Source organism: Alexandromys fortis, unplaced genomic scaffold, assembly GCF_014885135.2.
Source record: "Alexandromys fortis isolate MF-2015 unplaced genomic scaffold, M_Fortis_MF-2015_v1.1 scaffold_129, whole genome shotgun sequence".
Taxonomy (NCBI): Eukaryota; Metazoa; Chordata; class Mammalia; order Rodentia; family Cricetidae; genus Alexandromys; species Alexandromys fortis.
The window spans coordinates 2216180-2235372 of NW_026068022.1; the positions used below are offsets into that span (position 1 = coordinate 2216180).

At 36.3% G+C, this 19193-nt stretch overlaps 1 protein-coding gene across 4 annotated transcripts in view; it reads left to right on the top strand.

Annotated features, from left to right (window-relative positions):
- Nucleotides 1-19193, top strand: part of Sbf2 (SET binding factor 2) — a 371745-nt gene that overhangs the window by 190889 nt on the left and 161663 nt on the right. For all 4 annotated transcript variants that reach the window (XM_050163377.1, XM_050163379.1, XM_050163381.1 and 1 more), the window contains exons 7-13: nt 3413-3545; nt 5583-5691; nt 8359-8472; nt 14518-14595; nt 15691-15804; nt 16227-16355; nt 18983-19081. In XM_050163377.1, coding sequence (XP_050019334.1) covers nt 3413-3545; nt 5583-5691; nt 8359-8472; nt 14518-14595; nt 15691-15804; nt 16227-16355; nt 18983-19081 — 776 coding nt within the window. The remainder of the gene's footprint in view (nt 1-3412; nt 3546-5582; nt 5692-8358; nt 8473-14517; nt 14596-15690; nt 15805-16226; nt 16356-18982; nt 19082-19193) is intronic.

A 19193-nucleotide genomic window follows, 5' to 3' on the forward strand; every position in this document is an offset into this window, starting at 1 on the left:
AGGGGCTCATGCAAAGAGCCAAGAGCTGCCTCATATAAGGCATGAGCAAGGAAAATGGTGATCCAGGATCGTAAGAAGTCAGCATGGGTCTTCATCGGGAACGGCCCCAGAGAGATGGACTGCGTTCCTCTGATGAATTTCATCTGTGTGTATTCTAACCTGCTCCCAAACTTGCCTGCACTCCTCAGGAAGTAGGTTATTAGAATCACACACACACACACACACACACACACACACACACACACACACACACACACACACACACACATTATGAAAGTTGAGACTATAAGATTGGGTAATGTATTGGAATTGTCTTATGAAAGAGGTAGAGTTTTAGATGTATAAGAACCCAGTTTCTGTTCTATCTGAGAGAGTTCTGATAATGAGAAAGGGACCTTAGCCAGTCCATCCACTCTGGCTACTTCTCACAAAGCGAGAACTGCAGCCAAATTGGTTTGGTCAGGGTGGGGTCCCCTAGCGGCACGAGATTGCCTGACAGGAGGAGTGATAGTGGGTGCTATAGTTGAGCCTGGGACCAGAGAGGAGAAAGGAGCCAGAGGGGTTAAAGGAACAGTTGTAGGAGAGAAGGGAGGGGATGGAGAACCCGAAGGAGCAGTTGTCTCCTGGGGTTGGAAAGGTGGGGGTTCATTAGCAGGGTCCTGAGTAGTAGTGGGGTATTCCTCTGGTTTAGAAGGTGTAGCCAGGAACACATGAGTGCGTGAACGGGAGGCCAGGAGAGAGGCCTAGAACTAGAATATATAGGGAAACAAACCCTTTCCATTTGCCTGTTCACTGACAGAAATTAGAAAGTTTCCATAAAATGTCAGGATCAAGCGAATTGTTGGGCAGCTACTTCAGGTTGTTATCTAAGGGATACTTGGGCCATTTCTTAGTACAAAGATGGATAAGCTTAGGAGTCTTTAAGTAGGGCATTAAACTTAGAGGTTTGCAGGTTTCTAAAAGACACCCCGGAGGAGATACCAGGCTTATATTGTTGGGAGGCTTATTTTCCATGACTAAGTCAGAGAAAAATAAGCAAGATCCAAAGGCTTTATTAAACTCTGGCATCACAGAGATTAAGCAAGGACCAAGTGAAATGCCATATACTGCTCCAAGTCCTGTCAGACAGGGAGCAGGGGCTGGGACTGAGAACCCCGAGGTATGAAAGTCCAAGCAACAAAAAAATGAGGGACAAAGTCCGAGATGAGAAACAGCGCCTCAGTTCTCAATTGTAGGGAATTGCCAGAGGTGATTGTTGGCAAAAGGGGCCACCCATAGCCTTGAAGGCAGTGGCTGGGTGTACCCTAGTTTCCAAGAACATCGGGAGGGTGCCACATGCTCACTGGCCACATACACCTATGGGTTCAGGGAGACATTTATGCCGACCACAAGGGGACAAACTCAGCAACTGACATAGCCAGTGTTGTAAGAAATGATCCAGTGGCCTGGCAAATGGAATATGGTCAGTTGTAGATGAACTTGGTCCAGGATCCTGGCCCAAAGGAGGCGGGGGGGGGGGGCATGAGAGCCAGTTGAGCCTTAGCACCATACACGAGAATAGACCACAAGTTACAAAACGAAACCCACTTTAAGAGTTTTTATTAATAGAAAGGAAAGAGTGGGGTGCACAGGCCTGTCTGAAAGAAACGTGGTGAAAGAGAATGTGGGCTGACATGTCTGCTTTTTAAAGGTAGTTCAGCACATGTGTATAGACATGCTGTGCATGCCTAAAGATTACAACGCCATGTGGTGCATGCACATGGATTACATAGGACATAAGGCCCTAGAGTGACTAGGCAATTTGCCTAAATGCTGATGGCACATGTATGACCATGGGATGCTAGCACCTAGGGTGACTAAGCATTTTGTTTGAATGCTGATGGCCGTGGGACCCGGAGTATGATGGAAATGACAATTCCTAGCTATTGGCCATCAGCTCTTTATTAAACCAATCAGGTGTTTTAGGTAGGCAAAATAACACAGCTTTATAGAGTTAAATAAATACAACATAAAAGAATACCATACATCTTTGCATCATTAAACAAATATTCTGTAGCATAAATCAATGTAACACATCTTAAATTAATATTCCACAACAACAGACTCTCAAGGAAAAAGATAGAAAACCATGTGTGTAAGTCAGCATTTGGTTAGTGTGACAAAACACCTTCAGCCACAACAACTTAGAAAAGTTTAATTTTTAAAATATTTATTTGTTTATTTACTTACTTATTATGTATACAGTGTTCTGCCTACACATGCCTGCAAGTCAGAAGAGGGCACCAGATCTCATTATAGAAGGTTGTGAGCCACCACGTGGTTGCTGGGAATTGAACTCAGAACCTCTGGAAGAGCAGTCAGTGCTCTTAACCTTTGAGCCATCTCTCCAGCTCCAAAGAAAGATTTATTTTAAGAGATTCACTCCATGTTTGGCTGGCTCCATTTTATGGTCCTAAGGTAAGTCAGCAGGAGTGAATAGCAGATTAGCTGCTCACCTCATAAAGTTACGTCAAAGAATAGCAAGAAGTTCGTGGGTAGACATCCTCAAACATATGTCCTTCCAATTCCATATCTTAGATAGTATAGCTCACTGCATATCTAGGCTATACAGTGAAAACAGACAGCATAGCTTATTAAACTGAGGGCCACGTGTGCAAAATAACATGAAATTAAATCAAGCACAAGAGAAAATGATGCAATTAAGAATCAGTGTAATATACAAAACATTTTACAAATACAAAATGTGTGAGGCTGCTGCTAGCATAACACAATATAGTTTTCTTTGTAAGTAGAAGGAATACAGAAAACCAACAAAATGGTGGTATAGTAAATACGTAAGCCAATTATATTGTCATTGATCACTTTATTCATGGCACCTCATTGTATGTGCTATACTTTCATATGACTAATGATGGTTTTATTATGCCTACATTATCACACATATGTAATGCATCGAACAGTGATACTTAGGACAGCCACATTGTCCTAGTAGGAATTTGTCACCTCTATTATGACCTTATCATACCACTGTTGTATACGTGATTATTGGTGACTGAAATGTCATCTTAAAACACCTGGCTGTTTTAACATCAGACAAATAGACTCTAAAGGAGAACAAAAACCAATGCCAACATCTTTAATGGGAACTTAGATACAGACTTTGGAGATGAGATGAAGAAGACAGTAGTAAATTTCCCTACAGGCCATATGCTCAGTGATTATCACAGCAGTGTAAAGAGTAGACATCCAGGAAGACAGGTGTTTATATGTTGTATCTGTTAAATCAACCAAGTATTTTTTTTTGGGAGATCCATGAATATTACTTTTGTTTCTTTATCATAAACAGTCTGTGATTGGTAACAATACAGTACAGTTTGTTGTGTTAAGTAAGCCTTTGTTCTTGTGTTTTCAGGAATTCAAAATGTCCTCAACCTCTTTTGTGCAGTCCTTACAGAAAATAAAGTTCTCTTCCACTCAGCAAGTTTCCAGAGACTTAGTGATGCCTGTCGAGCCCTGGAGTCTTTAATGTTTCCTCTTAAATACAGGTGAAGTTTTTTACTTGGTAGTTGTATTTATTCCCACATTATGCATTACTTGTTGATAAGTCAAAATGTCATGGCCAGACTGGGTGGTGGTGGCACAGGCCTTTAATCCTAGCACTCAAGAGGCAGAGGCATGTGGATGTCTGTGAGGTCGAAGCCAGCCTGGTCTGCTATACAGAGAAACCGTTGGGGAGGTGGGGAGAGTCAGGACCCAATTAGTTTGAACCACAGAGGTTTGTTATATGAACTTATTGAAGTTATAGAATTATGATTCTAATAAAGTCTAGTCTCAAATTTGGGACTCTTCTAAGATGTACATGACTGAGTGATGATTAATTTACTGAAAAATATTTAACTTGTCATCAATATTTAATTATCTTTCAATTCTGATAAAATTCTTTTGTTAGTGCTATTTCAAACTATTGTATTAAGTTTTAGAAGCTATTGGAATTCTGTTAATGAAGAGTCCTTATCTGTTTTAGATACTTCATAAATTATTTGTATATAAATGATGCAAAGTAGTTACTTCAGTGTAACAGAGAATTGAACATATGTCAGTGGACATATGTGGCTATACATTGGTAATTGTCAAACCTAGATTAGACAGAACTTCATTATAAATTTCCCACTTATTTTTAAGAGTCATATTAAATATAATAAAAATTTTAAAACAATTTTTAAAAATTAAACCATAATGATAGGTCATGTTACAGGTAGAATATTTTACTCTGATCTAATTTACTAATCATATTGTCCCAGAATTTTAAAAGTTCATGAACATTAGATAAAATTTTAGATCACCTCTGGAATTTTCATAAAAAAATTTAATCTGTGATTATTGAATGTGAACATCAAGCACAGTGTAATTTAGACAAGTTATTTCATTGCCTTGAGAGTGCAGGTCCTGCCAGTGCTTCCCTCTGATATCAGGGCCTGCATAAGGAAAAGTGCTTTGGAACAGCATGCATTTTGGGAGGAAGAAGGAAGACACCTACCTACCTGACTTCCATTTACTTTGTGTTTTATTTTCTGTGATCCTATCTTAAACATTGAGATTTTGAAAATTATTTTATGCAATAAAGTTGATTTCTCTTTAGTTCTTTAGTGCTTTAAGAAAGATGTATTAGTTCTTCGAGAGTTTCATTCATGTTTTGACCATATCCCCACCTCTTACCACTTCCCAGATCCACTCTCCTTACTTACCCACCCAATTCTGTATCCTTAAAAATAAATAAATAAAATTTTCAAGGTTATTTTCTGCTGCCCAAATAATCTTGGATGTGTGGTCTTCCGCGGGAGGATGGTGGACTTAGAGTTACAGAGAAAAGCATTTCTCCCTTTCCTAGCAGCTAACAGTTACCAATAGCTCCATAGCTAAAGGTAGGATTGAATGCCTGCTTCCCATCTCCATGCCAAATTTGGTCTGGCTTGGACTTGCACGGGCTCTGTACATGCTTTCACAACTGCTGTGAATTCATATGCAGACCTAGCCTGGTTGGCCTAGAACTTAGTATATAGACCAACCCAGCCATGAATTCTTAGAGAGCCACCTACCTCTGCCTCCCAAATACTAGGCTTAAAGGCTGGCACCACCATACCAGGCCCACTTGATCTAAATATGAATAAATTTAAATTCATACTGTAAAAAAACAAAAGACTATAGATAGAGTTGGCAAGTAAGGAGGTGGGGTGAATCTGAGGGGAGTGGTGGTGACTATGATAGAAGTACATTGTAGTAAGTTGAAACAATAATATTATTTATTATTTTAATGGATTTATATTAAATATAATAAATTTATTCATTAAAATAATAATTAATAAAAAATAAAAAGAAGACATGAAGCCGAGAGTGGCATAGGTTGGTAGGGGTTTATCTGGGGAGGAGTTGGAGAGGAGTCAGTGAATATGATCAAAATATATGGTATGAAATTCTCAAATAATTAGCAAATATACTTTTATAGTTCAGACTGCATAAAAAATAGGGAAATGGGTTCACATTGTGGGAAAATAGCATAAATAAAATATTTTTATTCTTTTCAGTTACCCTTACATTCCCATTCTTCCGGCTCAGCTGCTAGAAGTTTTGAGTTCTCCAACTCCTTTCATAATTGGCGTACACTCCATCTTTAAGACTGATGTTCATGAACTTGTAAGTATCCAGCTGTAAATGTCCACATCTTGCTTGAGGTTTTCGTATTTGAGTTTTAGAAGGTTTCACATCATTTATTGCTTTCAGATAATGGTGCATTTCCCATAGAAAAGATAGAGTAGAAGGAAAACAACATCAAGAAATCTAATATATTTAATTTTGCAAGTAGGTTCTAAAGAATTTATTAATTCACTCATATATTTATTTATGAATAAGACGACTTTTGACAGGGGGATGGCTCAGGGTAAAAATACTTGACCTAGGTTCATAGAAGTGGTGTTTGGGATTTCAGCACTCCTAGCAGAGCTAGGAGAGACACCTGGAAGGCTATAGGTTCGCTAGCCTGGTGTGAGCAGTGCGGCAGAAATAAGAGAAACCCTGCCTCAAACAAGGAGGAAGGGAAGAATCAACTCCTGGGAGTTGTTTTCTGACCTCCACACATGTACCATGCCATGTGTGTGCCCCCCACATCTCTCTGACAAACATTTTGTTTTATAACCAATCAGTTATAAAACAAAAATGACAGGGTCTTGCTGAATGGCCTAGGCTAGCCTCTATATCCTGAGCTCACAACAGTCCTTCGGTGTCAGCCTTCTGAGTAAGTGGTGCTATGTGCCACTGTGCCTCGCTTTAGCCCTTGTGTAGCAGATCATTTTTATCTTACTGTACTTCTCATATGAGGAGTTTTGTATTCCTGTAGATCAGTGCTTCTCAACCCTTTAATATATTTCTTCATGTTATGGTGACCCCTGAACATAAAATTATTTTCATTGTCACTTCATAACTGTATTTTGCTACTGTTATAAATTGTAATATAAATATCTCTGTTTTCTGTTGGTCTTAAACAACCCCTGTGAAATAGTTGTTCAACCTGCAAAAGGATCACAGCATACAGGTTAAGAACCACTGCTGCAGATGATAAGGATTAATAATCTATTTTTATCCATAATTTTATTATGAATGCTTAATTTATTAGTGTTTTAAAATGAGATCTACCAATGTAGAATGCCTGAAAACTAGCAAGAATAAAATAGTTTGAAGAAAGTTTAAATTTAGTGGAACTCAAATTCAGTATGAGCCCCCACCAAATTCCTAATCCATGTGACTAAAGTGAAGCTAAAGCTAGTTCAAGAATAGTGTGTTTGCTTTTGGACATCATGCTCTCAGTAGGACTGTAACAGTGTGCATCAGAGGACATCAGAATCAAAGTTTAGAAACTGCAGTTCTTTGATGAAATTGTCTAAGTGATAACTTGATACATTTAGTAGTTAAAGATCAGTATTTAAGGACCATCATAGGGAAGAAGGAGAAGGTAGTGGTTGTAGCGATAAAACATTAAAATAGCATCCGTAGATATAATGGATTGAGAAACAAGTTTCTGTTGAGCGTGTTTGCAGATGTAAGAACTGCCTAGTAATGGCCTGGGATTTTTAATGTGAGATGAGGAGTATGCTCTGGAGCCCTAGGACTGAGGTGGAGGTAGCAGATTATGTGGCACTTTTCAGGAAGCATATAAGAAAATTTCTTGACTGAAAGGATTTGGTTGTATGACATCTTAACCCGCAAGACTTTGTAACGCTATTTCTGTTGTCAGTGCCAGCAAAGAAAGAGACTTTGAGGCTCCTCACATAGCAACTGCGGCTGGAACCACATCAGAGATATCATTGACACTATGGAAAGAGTAGACAAGACTCTCACGTGTATACCAGTCAGTCCTCCTAACATGGCATTCAATAACTAGCTCTGTTTAACTTCAGTGTCGTCATAAAAAGATGTATAAGCTACTAAACATGTTTATTAAAAATTAGCCCCAATACAATTTGGAAATAATTTTAGTACTACTAAATATAGAAATAGGGCAAACCAGATCTTGCCAGTTGTAGATTTAACAGTTTAATTAATGAAATAGAATGAATTGCAGTCACATCATCAAAATATTTTATATATACATAAGTTATTTTCAGATATGATCTTTTAGGATGTTGTTTCTGTCTATTTTAGTCTCGGTTTTGAGATAGGGTCTAATGTGTCATTGGCTGATCACAACCCTGAAATCATTACATAGCTGGAGATAGCCAAGTGTTGGAATTACAGGTGTGCATGACTACTTCAGGCTAGGTTTGCATCTAAACAGTAATTGTTTGGTGCATATTTCTTTGTTTATTGATTCTTATAGACTCCAAATTCAATAGCTTAGTTAACATGGCATTGTATTAACCATAGCACTTCATAGGAACTCTCCAATGTGCCTGAGTAAACAGTTTGTTCCATGGCATCACTTACCATCCAATCCTCCTTCCTTCTTTGCTTGTCTGTTACAGTCCCCTCAGGTAGTGTCACGGTCTGTATGATTAATGCTTGACTGCTGCCAATTCATAGTTTTTCCCTATGGAAAGAAGAAAGAGAACATTAAAGGACCCCACAAAACTCCTTTTTTGAAGTGCACATATCATTTTTTCATCCTTCAGTGACAGAAGTGTACTCGTGTACAATGCCAAATTTCATAGGAAGCTGGGAAATGTAATGAAGTTCTAAACCTATAACTTACTGTGATAGCCAAGAACCTCTAACTCAATTGATTTTTCTCAGTTTGAGTTAGCCACGGTTAATTAATTTAACAACAAATATATTTTATCAATTATGGTTACTTTTTAAAATCTCTTTCAGTTAGATGTAATCATAGCAGATTTGGATGGAGGCACCATTAAAATTCCTGAATGCATTCACCTCTCCTCTCTCCCGGAACCACTTCTTCATCAGACTCAAGCAGCACTTTCTTTGGTATGCCTCTTTGTTCATCATTATTTTTCTTGGCTTAAACCTGAAACTAAGTAACTGGAATTAAAAAGCATTGTCTGTAATTATGTGTATGTGTGCATGTTTACACATACATATATTATGTTGAGACATTATGTCACTATGTTGTTCTGGCACTTGCTGTGTAGACCAGGCTGACCTTGATCTCACTTTCCTCTGCCTCCTGAGTACTGGGATTAAAGGTATGCACCACTATACCCTATTATAAATCTTAAAGAGCCCTGTGTTTGAAAAAATACATTCTTTTGTCATCTTTAGAGGAGAATCCTTCATTTAGTAGGTAGTTATATTTGCTTCTCATTCAGTATATTTGTACAGTAGATACTGTATATGAAATATTGTGGAAATAGATAAAACTTTGCCTCAAAAATCTATTATTCCTGCTCAGTCTGGTGGTGCACACCTTTATTCACAGCACTCAGAAGCAGAGGCGGTCAGATCTCTGAGTTCGTGAAGCCAGCCTGGTCTGTAGAGTGACAGGACAAGACAGGACAGCCAGGATTACACAGAGAAACCCTGGCTCGTAAATAAATTAATTAATTAATTAATTAATTTGCACAGAGAAACCCTGGCTTGTAAATAAATAAATAAATAAATAAATTTGTATTTGCTCAAACTTTTCCTATTAGAAGTTGTTAACCTCTAGTCCCTAACCTTATTCTTGGCAAATCATCTGTTTTGTGAGTGTGCTAACTACAAAACCAATGTTTGGTCAATCTTTTTAGTTTGTTAACATATGATTAATTGAAGCAGTAAAGGTCCAACATTCCATGCATTCATGGCTTTAAAAATCTTGTGGACTAGGGTTTTCATATTGAAACAAATTTAATAATTTTTGTTATGCTATTTTTGTTGATTAAAAAACAAAACATTATTGTATGTGTGTATACATATGGAGACCAGAGGATAACTTAGCTGTCGTTCCTCAGGTGCCAGCCACCTTATTGTTTGAGATAGGGCCTCTTCTTAGTCCAAGGAGGCTGAGCTGGCTGACTGGCCAGCCTGAGGGATCCTATAGTCACCAAATCCTCGGAACTGGAATTACAGGTGTGAACCACCATGCTCAGAGTTTTTTGTTTGCTTTTGTTTTGTTTTAATATGCATTGGTGTTTTGCCTGCATGCCTGTCTGTGTGAGAATTAGATCTTGGAGTTATAGACAGCTGTGAGCTTCCATGTCTGTGCTGGACATGGGTCCTATGGAAGAGGAGTCAGAGCTCTCAACCTCTGAACCTCCTCTCCGGCTCTTGATTTGTCTTTTTTATTAAACAAAGGGTTCTGGGTATCAAACTCAGGTCTTGGTGCTTTCAAGTTAAGCCTTTGCCAACTAAGCCATAAGACATATTTTACTTGCAGTTCTTTAGGTGCTTATTTATCTGACATTATGTACATATATATATACATAATGTCAGATATATGAGCATAATACATATATACATATACACACACACATATATATATTATCTTAGAAACTCTACATTTCCTTTAAAGATATTAGTAGAACTCAGGCCTTTGTAATCTTTTTAATACTTTAGTCTGGGCTGTTAAAATGCATTGTTTTTAATACTCTTGTCTGGGCTGTTGAAATGCGCTGTTGTTAATACTCTAGTCTGGGCTGTTGAAATGTCTTGTTTTCAATACTCTAGTCTGGGCTGTTGAAATGCATTGTTTTTGATACTCTAGTCTGGGCTGCTGAAATGCATTGTTTTTAATACTCTAGTCTGGGCTGTTGAAATGCGCTGTTGTGTTTTTCATTCCTTAATTATCAGTTTTAAATCTACCATCACCAGGGGAGATTTTATTCTTTGAAAACTTTTGACTTCATGTTAGTTCTTAAGTTTTTTTGTAGTGGTTATCTATAAAAGGGAGACATTTAAAAAATCCTGATGTTTCCTAATATAATTTGTAATGAAATACAAGGTGTGACAAATGGGAAAGAAACTAATATAGGACTCAGTTTACATTCTGTAACTTGATGCCACGGAGCAAATCATCTCTTCAATAAACCTACCCTCTAGACTTTATAGGATATTTTATTGCATAGAAAGATAAAAAGTGAGCTAGTTCCAGGACAGGCTCCAAAGCCACAGAGAAACCCTGTCTCGAAAAACCAAAAAAAAAAAAAAAAAAAAAAAAGGAAGATAAAAAGTGGTTTTCTCAAACTTAAGCATGGCAAGGATTAACTGTGGGTTTCTTATAAATGCATGTTTTAAATAATGTGTGAGATTTGTGATTCCAAAGACCATCTTCTCAGGCATTTCAAAAGGTATATAATTTTAAAGAAAAGTATTAACTATGTAATGGGATTGATTACATATGGATATAGCAGTAGCTGAAAAATTTGTGAGTCACTGAAGAAATTAAATGTTTCTATAATTTTTATAGTATTTAAATTACTATGTAATTATTTAATAATTACATAAATAATTATTCAGTGAGTAAGTACCAGAATTAACAAAGAAAGATTTTTAATTCTTAAGATAGTTGGATTTGTAGTTTTCCTACATTTTGTATGTTTGAACTGTAATGCCTCTGCTAACAAATGTGGTTAAATGTATACAGTTTATGTGTAGTAAAACTGTATTTATTATTACAGTTCTCAAGCATAGTAGGTTATATGCTCTAGTATACAGTATAATATATCATGAATAAGAGGTAAGAGCAGTATATATTATCCAACAAGGACCCAAAAGAGATCAGATTTAATGATCTGATAGGGGAACTTTGAAAAACATATGTAGAATGTTTATTTGGTTACTAAACAATTGTAATCATTGACAGTACATTACTAGAACTGTATAAGAACCATGAATGACTAAAAACACCAAAGCATTAAGATGGTTTAGGAGTGACTGAGTGATTTGTAGTTAGGGCTGACATTTTAGTGTTCTTTTTACTTTGAGACAGGGTTTCACTAAGTGCCACGAGCTGGACTCTGACTCACAGTCCTCTACTTTAGCCTCCATAGTGCTAGGATTACAGGTGTTCACCACAGCCAGGTTAGTATTAACTGTAAGGATTGAGTCTTTGGTCTATTCATAATACTGTGAACAGCCTTTGTTTGTTTTTGTGGTGTCAGGGATTGAACTTAGAGACTTGCTTATGCTTGGCACCATACTGAGCTGCATCTCAGCCCTATTTAATTTTGAGACAGGATCTCTCTGTGTTTTACTTGCAACCCTACTACAACAGCATTTCATGTATCTGCAATTACAGATTTGTGCCCTCACACCTACTTGAAAATGATCTGCAAAAACAAAATGTGTTCTATACTTACAGATCCTCTTCTTTCCTCTGCAAGTCTTGCCTAGACCCTCTCCCACCCCTACCCACTCTCCCTACTTACTTACCTTCAAAGCTATAGTTGGCTTTCCTTTGGGCTGCAGCTCACAAATAATAACACAGAGACTTGTTAATTATGAAAGATTGGCCTTAGCTTAAGGATTTTCCCCAACAAGCTCTTACAACTCAAATTAACCTGTTTCTATTCATCTCTATTCTGCCATGTGGCTCAGTTGTTTCTCCTCTGTACCTCCCAAAAATATATGCATCTAAAACAACTTCAAAGGTGCTAACTGAGATGGTTCCTCCTCACAGATTACTCTCACCAGGACTTCAGCTATGCCCTTACTTTTCCATTACACAAAGACTAGACAACAAAAAATACAGCTACCGCTCCCAGGACTTGATCATTATCCCAATTTTCTCAGGATCCTCTAAAGAAGCTATCATCCGTAGACAACAGGAAACAATATAGAGAACACCATGCCCACATTCCCAAGAGGTGGAGTGAATGGTTTTTGGTTGTTCCTTGCATATGTGTACACCATATGCATGCTGTGCTTGAGGAGGCGCAAAGGTATCTGAACTTTGCAGGTGATTTTAAGCCACCATGTATATTGGGAACCAAACCCAGATCCTCTGAAAGAACAACAGTTGTCTTCATCTCTAAGCTATTTCTCCAGCACCTTTTAAAAACATTTATAAATTAACTTTTGTTAGCATACAGATTAGATTTTCAATATGATTCTTTCATACATTTCAGTCAGTAAAACTGCATAACACATTTTCTTTATTCATTCGTTCATTGATAGGCATCTGGACTGGTTCCATGTCTTGATTATTTTGACTAGTGCTGCAGTAAACATGTCTGTGCATTTTTTAGTGGTTTGCTAATCTAGATTCTTTTAGGTGAATACTTCAAGAGTGATATAGATAAGTCAGATGGTAGGTTTTTGTTTTGTTACTTCACTTTTTTGTTGAAATTCCTGTACTAATTTACATAGAGGCTGTACAAGTTTACACCCTTCTTAGTGGTGTTTGAAGTTCTGCCTTCCCGACATCTTTGCTAGCATTTGCTGTCACTTGTTGTCTTGATGACAGTAATTTTGACTTTGAGAGAGATGGAATCTCAGTATGATTTTAATTTGTATTTCTCTAATTGCTATGGCTATTATCCATTCTTTTTCAAATATTTATTAGCCATTTGAATTTTTATTTTACAAACTATTTAATTTATTGACCCATTTATTGATTAGAGGATTTGTTTTATTGCTATTTAACATTTGAGTTGTTGCTATATCGAGAGATGACTTCTTAGTCCAGTATGTAGCTGGCAAAGATTTTCTCTAATTCTGTAGGCTATCTCTTTCCTCTTCTCATAGTTTCATTTTATGTAGTACCATTTTTTGGTTCTCCTGAACCATTGGAGCCTTTTTTTTCCCCAGAAGAACTTTATGCCTGTGAATAAATCTTGAAGTATTTTCCTGTTTTGTTCTAAAAATTTCAAAATTTCAGGTCTTACATTAAGGTTTTTAATTCATTTCGAATTTTTTTTTTTTTTACAAGATGAGAGAGAGGTCTAGTACCATTCCTTGACATATGTGTGTAGGCAGACATTTCTATCCCACCTGGTCCCACAACTGTTCAGTCTTAAAGAAACACACAGAGGTTTATAGTGATTATAAACTATTTGGCTTGTTAGCTCAGGCTTATTATTAACTAGCTTTTATAACATAAATGAACCCATAATTTTGTCTATATTTAGCTACAAACTTTGGTCCCTTTTCTCAGTAAGTCATATTTTCATTTTGTTTCCTTTCCATCTGGCTGGTGACTGCATCTCTCTCTGCCTTTCTTCTTCCCAGAATTCTCCTACTCTAGTTGCCCTGCCTATACTTTCTGCCTGGCTGCTGGGCCAATCAGTGTTTTATTAAACCAATACAAGTGACGAATCTTTACAGTGTACAGGAGCATTATCCCACAGCATGTGTGTATCGTTTTGCAGCACCATTTGTTAAAGAGATTGCCTTTTCTATAATATGTGCTTTTGACAGTCCTCTTCAAAAATCATGTGTTTGTAACTGTGTGACTTTAGTTCTGGGTTCTCTATTCTATCTCATCTGTTTAGTGTTTATATTACACGATGTAAAATAAACCTCTTTTAAGAAGTAGCCCCATAGATATATAGCACTACTCAAACTGCTTCGTTCCCAGTAGTTATTCATTTTATAATTTGATATATATTCTTTGAGAACTTTACATACTCAGGTGTATCTTTTTCTCTGTGTGCATTTATCTATTTATTTATTATTTTCAAATAGTGAAATAATGTTATATCAATTTTCTAGTTTATCTTTTTTTGTGATGTTCATCTTATTCCATTTGTATGGGTATTATGTCTTCATGCCACATGAATACCTATCAGAAGAAGGTGTCAAAGCCCCTGGAACTAGAGATACAGATGGTTATGAGCCATCATGTGGTTGCTGAGAGTTGTACCTTGGTCATAACTGAGCCTTCTCTCCAGCCCCTCAGAGGTTTTCTTTTCTAATGTTTTGTCTTAGAGATCTTTCCACAGCAGTACATGCATCTGTATCAATTAATAGAATTTTATCTCATGGTGGGAATATACTCTAACTCATTAGATAGTTCACTCAATGCCCCAAAGAAACAAAAGAGTAAGTCTTATTAATCCTAGATATCTTATATTATAATTTTGTTTAATTTAGATTTTGCACCCTGATCTGGAAGTAGCAGATCATGCTTTCCCTCCTCCACGAACAGCCTTATCCCATTCAAAAATGCTGGTAAGAAATTTAATGTTCAAATTTAATAATTTTGAGTGCTGTACTTTTATTTTTAGGTTTGTTGAAGTAGCTGAGTTAGAAGTACCCCCAAATAGAAATTAGAATTCTTCTATTCTCAAAAAGTGTTACAATTCAGTGTACTGGCCAGAAGAGGGGATTTAGTTTTCTGTTTAGGAAGCAAGAGTAAAAACAGAAAAAAAAATCGGAGCCTCAGCTATACCCAGGAAAACTACCCAATATAAGAATTTGGATTCTTCTGTTCTTGTAGTGCTGTGTATCAAACAAAGTGCCTTACTCTTGCTATGCGTGTGCTATATCACTGAGCTACATCTCTAATGGGGTTGATACTTAGAAAAATGAAATAATGAATGCTGATTTTAGGAGAGAATCAGGTTTGAGGTGTAAGTGCCAAAAGGCGATTGGATTAGCAATCATAAACGAATAGGATAGATGATACCTCTTTTATTTTGCCCAGTTTATGTCTTAGAGGTGAATGTGTGACCATTGGGAGACTTTAAAGAGCTGTGGTTCTTTGAAAAATGATGTAAGAATTCTTGACCTTGATTTCTTTATCCATTAAATTAGGTATTGACTAAAAAAATATGGAATTTTATTTAACAGTTTTAAAACTGTTTCTATTAAAACCTGGATTAGCAAGACTTACTTTTAAATTATATTTCATTAGAATAAGAATAGATTTTTATAATTTGGATGAATGTTGGAAAAAATTTATGTCTTTAAAATATAATCTTTTAGTGTTTTCCCTTTTATAATCTTTACTATAATTTTTTGCATGTGTAAAAATAAAAGGTATTGGCATATATTCCTTTCTCTCACATAGTAAAAGAGGAAACTGTGCTCCTTTTTTTTTTTCCTGTAGAAGAAAGCTGTATGCTCTTGAATTTATTTGTTTCAGTAGAAAAAACAAACCATTTGGCCCAAGAATAGGTAGACTATCATGGTCTGTGCCTGCTGCTTAGAGAAACACGCATGGGAAGCACAGCACACTTGCTCACTCAAGCTTTCTTCCTTCTCTGTTTTACTTAATTTTTTTATTAAATTAAATTACTTGTGTGTTTCTTTTTATATTTCCAGGATAAAGAAGTACGAGCAGTTTTCCTTAGGTTGTTTGCACAACTGTTCCAAGGATATAGGTCATGCCTCCAGCTTATACGAATCCATGCTGAGCCTGTGATACATTTCCACAAAGTAAGACACAGTGCCAGGTTGTCTGTCAAGTGGACTCACTTAAAAGAACCCCTCTCTTAGACATATATATTCAATTAATTTTTTTTGTATGTGATTAAAGTCTCTGTGTTATGTGGCACATGGAGTTGGCATAATATTTTTCTTCAGAATACATAAACTTAAAATTGATTTTTCTCTTATTAAAGTTGAGTATTAATACCTGATTTTTTTCCTCCTGTCTTTTAGATGGATTAATTTTTATTCTTTCCAATGCATGTAGCATTTCATGTACTAGACAAAACCATTTGAGAGAAATATGTTTCATGACCATGTTTAGTTACACCTGAAAGCATTCAAGCAATCATTAGTCTTTCTATTTTTATTTTAGTCATTTGTTCATTTCCCAATGATAAATTATTATTTCACATTTTTTTCCTTTATAGACAGCTTTCTTGGGGCAGCGTGGTTTGGTTGAGAATGATTTCCTCACTAAAGTGCTCAATGGAATGGCATTTGCAGGTTTTGTTTCAGAAAGAGGACCTCCATTTAGAGCCTGTGATCTCTTTGATGAGGTATAGTTCTTATCAATGACTAATAATTACAAAGCAAAAGCTGTTATTTTAATATTTACTCAAATTCATAGACATTATAAATTAAATATTAAATAATCTAAGTATTGTGTATCAAATCATAACATTTATAATGTATGATGGAGGAGGGTTATCTGTCTATGTGTTACTCTCATTGGTTAATAAAGAAACTGCCTTGGCCTTTGATAGGACAGCAGCTTAGATAGGCAGATTAGACAGAACAGAATGCTGGGAGAAAGAAGTAGATTCAGGCAGATGCTATAGCTCTCCTCTCCAAGATGGATGCAGGTTAAGATCCTTCCTGGTAAACCACCACCTCGTGGTGCTACACTCATTAATAGAAATGGGTTAATCAAGATGAGAGAGTTAGCCAATAAGAGGCTGGAACTAATGGGCCAGTGTTTAAAAGAATACAGTTTGTGTGTTATTATTTCGGGTGAAAACTGGCCGGGTGCCGGGAACGCAGCCCGCTGCTCTTTTTACAAAGTGAAATAAATAGATAGTTATAGTTTTCCTTAGTTAAGATAAATGATAAAATAGATATAAATATTGTAACTGTAATTCTTGCTTTATAACTGTTTTGTTATATATAATTTTATTATGTTAAAGTTAAAGTCTTTCTTTTTTGTTTAAACAGAAAAAGGGGAAATGATGGAGGAGGGTCATCTGTCTATGTGTTACCCTCATTGGTTAATAAAGAAACTGCCTTGGCTTTTTGATAGGGCAGGATTTAGATAGGTGGAGTAGATAGAACAGAATGCTGGGAGAAAGAAAGCAGAGTTGGTCAGATGCCATCGAGTCAGCCACCAGGTCAGACATGCTGAATCTTTCCTGGTAAGCCACCACCTCGTGGTGCTACACAGATTATTAGAAATGGGTTAGTCAAGATGTGAGAGTTAGCCCTGAAGAGGCTAGATATAATGGGCCAGGCAGTGTTTAAAAGAATACAGTTTCCATGTTATTATTTCTGGGGCTAAACTAGCCATGTGGGAGCCAGGCAGGACAAAAAGCAGGCCTGCTCGCCTCATCACTACAAATGTAAATTGAGAAAATTATAGAATGTTTCAGATGTACACAAAGATTTTTAGCAACTGGGATTGAATAGCTTCTTGGTTCTTTTTGAAAATTAGACAGTGTTTGCATAGATAAAACTCAGTTTTTAAAATACAGTTGTTCAGTGATTGTAAGTCTACAGCTGGGTCTAACTTGAAACATAGATATGTGACTTTAAATTGCAGTCAATCAATGTCATAGACTTGTAATTTAAATTTATAGCATTCCTGCTAACAATAATTGCAATTTTTCTAGCAACTTCAGTAGAAATATTTGGTACAGATATATAGTCTCTATCTTTTCAAGGATTTGGCCATATAAAGGGAGAAATAGGATAGATGAATAGGATACTATTTTAGATTTATTGTGCTTTTTTTAAAATACATTTTCCATTTATCATTTAATTCTATATTCACAGCAGTGCATTAACGCAACAGGAAAATGAATATCATTTATATTTAAGTTTATGAAACATCAGTGTATTGGAACCAATAGATTTTAAAGTTCCTGACATTCATTAAAGAAAGACACTCCTGACACCCAAAATAAGGAAGGCTGTGTTACCTTTTACCCCTGGTGATTTATCTTGTGCAAAGAAAGTAGGCATGAAGGTCTTTCTTTCTGAGATGAGTCTTTTATTCTTTGTAAAGACAGTTAAGTACTTACAGGTAAAGGAAGGGGAGCAGAGCTTCTGTCTTGAATGAAGACCTACACCAATGCCTCACTTAGTAACTAGCACATGCTGGTGTAAGGCACAGTTGTTTGCAGGCACTTACTGAGCTTTTGGTTCCCTGTTAATGACAGTTAATGTAACTGGACTTTGATCATAGTAACATTTATATTAACCCGTAGGTTCCTAATTAAGTCCTCAATGGCTAATGGCTTATCTAGTTAAACTAAAGTACTTGCCAAAGTCCTTTTCTAACTTATTTACTGGTCTCTGAAACTTCGATAATAGCAACATTAGTCTGTGTACCATCTGAAAGAACTCTAGTTCCTTCCCCTTTTCATCTGTTTACTCTCCTCTACATTTCTTTAGTCTTCTATAGTAAGCATGTATTCCTACACAACTGTCTTAGCAAACTAGTTAATAAGGAAATGAATTCCATATATATCATTTGAGAATTAAAAGGAGCCTAAATGGTATCCTGCTGTTCCATTTTCATTTAAATATTAGGAATCTGAACCCAGGTCACACTGATCATCAAGTTCATCCAGCATGGCATGATTATTTGTTGATATTTGTAAGGTAATGAAATATTTGGAGACTTGCTCATTTTTCTAAGTGAATTATTGTGAATGAGACTTACAGGGTGAAAATGCTTCTCTGCATTCCATAATTGCCTGTTCCCCAGGAGTCACTGAGTAGAGACCACCTGGCAAGTCATAGGTTTGATAAGCCTTTGTCATTTTGGGATAGGGGTGAAACCCAATATAAATCTACATTACTTATTTGTAAATATATATATGTATAATGACTCAGTTTACATATTGTATGAAAATATAAATTCAGCCAATTTGGGTACTGATTATTGCCATCTGACTCTTTTTCCAAGTTGGTAGCTTTTGAAGTAGAGAGAATTAAAGTTGAAGAAAACAACCCAATAAAGATGATAAAGCACATCAGAGAACTTGCTGAGCAGCTATTCAAAAATGTAAGTATATTTAGTCCATTTTAAAATATTAATAAAATGTTTCATTTTCAGAACTGAAAAGCTTCACCATTGTAGCTGTGATACTTATGCTCTAGATAATCAGTCCCAAGAT